Source organism: Montipora capricornis, chromosome 7 (assembly GCF_036669925.1).
Source record: "Montipora capricornis isolate CH-2021 chromosome 7, ASM3666992v2, whole genome shotgun sequence".
Classification (NCBI taxonomy): domain Eukaryota; kingdom Metazoa; phylum Cnidaria; class Anthozoa; order Scleractinia; family Acroporidae; genus Montipora; species Montipora capricornis.
Window position 1 is genome coordinate 3,507,448 of NC_090889.1, and position 6,108 is coordinate 3,513,555.

The 6,108-nt window shown below is 44.8% G+C and overlaps 1 protein-coding gene across 1 annotated transcript; it reads left to right on the plus strand.

Annotated features, from left to right (window-relative positions):
• The first annotated feature begins 699 nt into the window (after positions 1-699).
• On the plus strand, positions 700-1,699 carry LOC138055346 (uncharacterized). Its single transcript, XM_068901307.1, has 2 exons — positions 700-992; positions 1,123-1,699. Exons 1-2 carry the CDS (start codon positions 700-702, stop codon positions 1,697-1,699), a joined length of 870 nt encoding a protein of 289 aa, XP_068757408.1.
• The last annotated feature ends 4,409 nt before the right edge of the window (positions 1,700-6,108 follow it).

Below are 6,108 nucleotides of genomic sequence, written 5' to 3' on the forward strand. Positions count from 1 at the left end.
TCATTTATTTAATACCCGCGCCAATATGGAGAACGATTACCACGGTGAACTGCCTCCCAAGAAAGATTACATGCCCGAGAGAATGAGCAAAGAAGGGAAAGAAAAGTTTGAGAAGTGGTATGAAGAGCAGAAATCAAAGGGGGTTCAATTTCATCTGCGCCAAGAGCTCGATGATTATTGCATCGATTTCGTCCGGTTATTGCGTGAAGGCTGCCTCACATTTCAACGCGATTTCCGCAAGCGCACCCGATTTTGCCCCTTTGAACAAATCACTATCACCTCGGCTTGCAATCGAGACTTGCGCCTCAATCGCATGGAAGAAAAAACACCATTGCCTCAGAACTTCTCTACGGTTGGCGTTTAGATGTCAATCATTCCAAAGGAACTATAGAATGGTTAACGTTTGAGGAACAGCAATTGCGCTGAGACGCTTGGTTTGCATGTAGCGATGATGAAGGAAATCAGTTGGAAGAAATTTTCTTGGAAACAGGCGATGATAGCTCCGACCCGCGGTTCCGTGATCGAATACAGCATGCTAGGAATCAAGGCGAATATCGCATTCCAGACATCCGGTGGACAGTCGATGGCCATGATGTTGAGACCAACACGGTTTAAGAGTTTCTTGGCTGTTTTTGGCATGGTTGCCCCAAATGTTTTCCTCAGTGCTCGGAAACCTACCGCTGGCTGAACGACCGCTCCATGGCCGACGTTCATCAAGAAACCGTGCTACAATTACAAAGTCTCTCCGGTCGAGGCTATTCAGTAAAAACCATCTGGGAGTGCGAATGGCAGAAATGTAAGAACCACAATCCGGAAATAGCTGAGATTGTAGCAGGGTACGATTTAGAAGAACCACTTTCACCTCGAGACGCTTTTTTTGGTGGCCGTACAAATGCTGTTCGTCTTCATTACGAAGTCTACGAAAATACCTATGAACAAATCAAATATTATGATTATACCAGTCTCTACCCGTGGACAAACAAGACCCAGAAGTATCCGGTGGGACATCCTGAAATGATCTACGCCCTGTCACGAGAGAAACCAATTTCCTATTATTTTTGCCCTCGCAAAATGTACAGTAGTACCACCATATCGCCTTTTCCACCCTGTATTACCATACAGAACTTATAACAAACTCACGTTTCCTCTGTGTCGTGCCTGCGTTGAAGAAAACATTGACCGTCCTCTCCACGGGAAAGTCTCTTGGTGTGGCCATAACGAACAGGAGAGAGCATTGACCGGTACGTGGTGTACGCCAGAACTAGAAAAAGCGGAACAGATGGGTTACATGATCCAAACCATTCATGAAGTGTGGCATTTCCAAGAAACGCGAGTAGGCCTGTTCGAAGATTATGTGAACACCTGGCTCAAATTGAAAACGGAAGCTTCAGGCTGGCCTGCATGGTGCGACACAGAGGAAAAGAAACAACTCTACATGACTCAGTTTCAAGAGAGAGAAGGTATTTCCTTAAAATATGAGAAGATTGCCGTCAATCCTGGCCAGCGGGCTTTGGCCAAACTGATGTTAAACTCCATGTGGGGAAAATTTGGGCAGCAAGTGAACAAATTGCAAGTGAAAGAATTCATTGAACCTCAAGCCTTTTGTAGTTTCATGGACAGTGATCAACATGATGTTCGCTGTCAGCTGTATCGACGAACAAAGAGTGGAAGTCCATCATCGCGAGGAAGCGTTATGTGAAATATCTCCCCCAATCTGAATATTTTCGTGGCCTGTTTCACTACCTGCTGGGCGCGCTTGCATCTCTATGAAGCTCTAGAACTGTTGAATGAAAGGGTGTTGTATTTTGATACAGACAGTGTGATTTTTGTGCAATCCCCTGGAGAAGCGGAACCAGTGCTGGGCGATTATTTGGGCGATTTTACCGATGAATTAATTTCAGAGTTTTGCTCGGGGGGCCTAAGAATTATGGGTATCGTACGAAGAAAGACAAGTATTGTTGCAAAGCACGAGGATTTTCATTGACCTTCGAAGGGATGATGCCACTCAATTATGAAGTGTTGCATGAAAACACTTTGAATGAATTGCAAACGCCTTTAGATTCACCTCGAAAAACCCGCGTCGCTCAGACACACAAAATCGTTCGCGTCTCCAAAGACTACCAACTATGGACCAAAGAAGCCCACAAAGAATAAAAGCTGGTATTCAATAAACGTGCTCTGGACCCACGAACAGCGATCACCTATCCGTATGGATATCGAGGACTTCACTCCGAAGATGAAGATCTTATTCTCACAATGGTCGAACTAATGGATGAAGATGATGAATGAAAAAAACAACGCTCTAATTATGTAGTCTCTTTAGGAATTCAAAAGCAACAAAGGCGCTTACAGTTTTTAAAAATCGCTATCACAAGGCTCTCTTAATTTATTTCACTGAAAAATAAATAAATAAATAAATAAAAAAAATTGTCCACCCAGTGGGATTTGAACCAACAACCTTCGGATTTACAGTCCTACGCTCTAACCAATTGCGCTATGGGCGGCAACTTAGCAATCGACAGGACATGTTCCTTGCTGTAAAATAAGGCTATCTTTCATCATGATTTTAAAAATGAACATAGGCTATAAGAGATTCACTTTTTCAAGTTTTTTATTGAAACACACAAAGGGAACAACTAGTCACTAGGACCGTTGACACGTTCCCGCTTGTTCATAAGATTATCAAAAACAAACAACATTACAGTTTTTTTCTTCACAATTTGAGTTTGCACTTTGCTTGCATGATCTGCTTCACAATAGCTTCTGTCCAAGTTTTCTTGCCCGGGAAACGGCTGCTAGCGGCAATCATCTTGTCATTGGCTTTCCATTTGTCACGCAAATTCTTAGCTCTGGCGTACTCAATATCGTGCTGTTTGGCAATCTTATCCAATCGATTGATACCCGGGTCCCCGCGCATTAACCGTTTCTTCAAATGCATTCCAGGCCCCATGTATTGATATCCCGGCCAATGAAATTTAATCCCAGCCTCCCCCACCCATTTTTGAATGTCTAATCCTTCTCCACGTTGTGGGCGTTTGCGCCGAAGCGATCTGCGTGCTGGGGCTTTTTGCTTTTTAGTAGTCCTTCCCATCAAGTTTGCGTCGGGTTCGAAGGTCCCTGGTCAAATGCTTCCCACCCTGGTAAAGATTTCAAACGTTCTACTTCTGTAGCCGCTTTCTTACGCTGTTGGCGTTTGAGTTTATTCACAATAATCTCAGCTTTTTCTTTGGATGTACTCCCTGGGGATAATCCCAAAACTTCAGCAAAGGGGAGGGGAGCCTCTCTTTGTTCCGCCAAGGACAAGGACGGCACTTGTAAACGCGCGCATTTGGGTTTGGGCGGAAAGGCGGGACGATGTGGTGTCTCCGCGGCATTACCAGACGTTATGGTAGCACCTTTCTTGTGATGTGCTTTTTTACGCAAACTCCGCACCAGTGTGGCTGTTGGTCTATCAACCATAGCATCTGTTTCATCATCTTCTTCTTCTCCTTTAGGCAGTGGGACTGCTACTGGAGGCCCCCCTCGAATCTTTTTGATTAATCGATTTAATGGACGCGACACTTGTTTGACACGTGCTTCTTTCAAACCACTTGGCATGTTAGAGTCTAACAATAAGTGTTTTTCAGCTGCCAAACGAGCCGCTTTAGTCAATCGCATGTTCTCGGTCAAACGCCCTTTGTATTTATCAGTCAATCGCGACATTTCGTCTGCAGGAACCATGACATACTCGCGAAAAGTACTCATCGCTTTTGGGGTGGCCCAATGAATAAATGTTTACACTCTAAGAACGAGACTTCAAACGTTCCTCCGTCGTTGAGTGTTTCCCAATAATGTCTACAGGCTTCGCACATCAAATTATATCTCAACACGGATAGGTCACGCTCCAAGGTCTGTACTTTTTTTACGAGAGAGCTCTCTTTCATCCTGTAGCGTTTGTGTTGCAACCCCTCAACTTGTAGTTTCCAACACCTTGATTCTTGATACGCTTCAATGAGATTGTGCAATGCTGCTCTAACAGCAAAACAATTCCTCGTTCAGTCCTTGACCAAAGTCATTAGCTCTCTGCCATATCACATTCAGAGCTTCAAAGAAGGTGGGGCGGAATACAAACTCGATCATGATGAAGAACGGTGAACACAGCAACCATCTAAAGCATTGTTCAGTCCCCGCCAAAAGCCAGCGCTTTTCTGATTCATCAACAAGTCGCGTCGCTTTTTTAAGGAAGTTTTGGGGTGAGCCAGGGTTCGCAAAGTCTGTTTTTGAGGACGCCATGCGTGTAAAGCGGTTGGCCCTAAGGGTACTCTCCCTTTCAAAGAATTCAAAATGACTTCGCTGACAGCATTGATTTGATCAGCATTGGCTTGACGTAACTGATCTTGACGCTGTAAATGAAGAGCTTCTTTAGCCAGCTGTCGTAGGAATGTAAATTGTCTACGTAAACAGGGAGGCGGTGACGTGGGCATGACGTCATTCTATAGGTAAAAACACGTGCGGGTACCCGTGCGAAGATAATAGGTTCGTCCAAAGACGGCAGTCATCTGAAGAAGCTGTGTGTAAGTCAAAGATTAAATAGCTGAAGGGGCGTTCCGTAGCATGACGAAATATCTTCATAACACCTTTGACCTCGGTCAGAAACGCCTGACACACCAAAGCTCGTAGCCCTGTGCAATCCCGAGGATTCTTGAAACAAACTATGTAGTGCGCGGTCTTTGCGTAAGGGCCGGGTGGAAACAGATCTTGACACAAATACAATACGGTAATGTTCCGATGGTGGGAATGTTTTGTGAATAGGTCCAACACACGCTTATCTCTTCCTCCTTCATCCACCAAATCATCCAACACTAACAACCCGCCACCTTGCGGTGCAAACCAAGCATCCAATTCCTCTAAACTAGGAATGCCTTCGTGAAAATGTATACCATCCTCTTTTTGCATCATTTTAAACGTAGGTTGCCATGCTCCGTAACAATAGTGTTTGGTTGGAGGTGGTGGATCCATGAAATGAGAAGCATATTTCAACAATTGCTGCGTGAAGGTGGTCTTACCACAGCCCGAAGGACTGGTCACTAAAAGACTGCATGGGGTTCGAAAAAAATAACCTCCTCTCTTTGGTCTGAGTGATAGTCCTATCTGATCCTCTCCCCCACGTTTCACCGTCTTTTATTCAAAGCCTTTTTGATCCCGTACCCTGCCACTGCACTCACACCCCCTAAGGTGGCTGCTTTACCAAAGGCGGTCAATGCAGGAAGGGGTAACGCGAGTGAAGGAAAAATGCCTCTCTTCTGGTGTTTGGTTCGCCGCTTCTTTCGAGTCACCCGTGTTTTATGGCACGGAGCATGTTTTCGATGTGTTCTTGTTGCAGGCATGATGTCAAATGATATAGGTTTATAAAAGTGGGGTCTTTTTGAAAAGAACAATGACAACGACACGGTTTTTTTTTTAATTAGAAACTTTATTTCAATGATACATAGCTTCGTGCCTAGAACAACACGCCTGACTATTTTCTACACCGTCCACGACATCCGTTTGAAGTGATGGGGGTAACTGTACTAGGATGCGATGCCCTGCTTGGTGAGCGTTGGCTACTAAATCATGTAAAGAAAAATCATCCATGAATTCATGCATGCTCTTGCCTCGACACCGTGCTTGCAGAAACAATAAACCTTAATGCCCACAAGCGCGGCTGTTCAAACTTTGTAAGCTTCGCACATTGTGATGGATGACGGGAAAATAGCGCCAGATCCATTCCAAGACATGAGGTACTCCGTACGTATCCATAGGAAGGCCATAACTGTTGAGGATCTCGCAGGTATCTCCCGAAGTCCACAAACCCAACCAATGACATCCAGGTTCTCCTTTAGGGTCTGTGTTGACAATCATAGCCCTATGCGTTTGTCTCCCAGCGGTTTGGAGGAGTGGTGGTAATTGATCTTCAGGGTATACACCCCAAAACACTCGCCTCAATACAGGGTCGTGTTTTGCCAATGCTGTTAACTGTCGGTCGCTCAAGGGTACTAGTTCCATCGCTGCTTGTTGTAGCAGTGATTGATGATACTGTTACACAAGTAATGCAAGTGGTTGTATTTAATACAGAAAGGTCTGAATTTT

Coding starts and splice junctions, on each gene's coding strand:
- LOC138055346 (XM_068901307.1), top strand. CDS start 700: ATGGCCGACGTTCATCAAGAAACCGTGCTACAATTACAAAGTCTCTCC. Junction 993..1,122: donor TGGACAAACAAGACCCAGAA/GTATCCGGTGGG, acceptor ATTACCATACAG/AACTTATAACAAACTCACGT.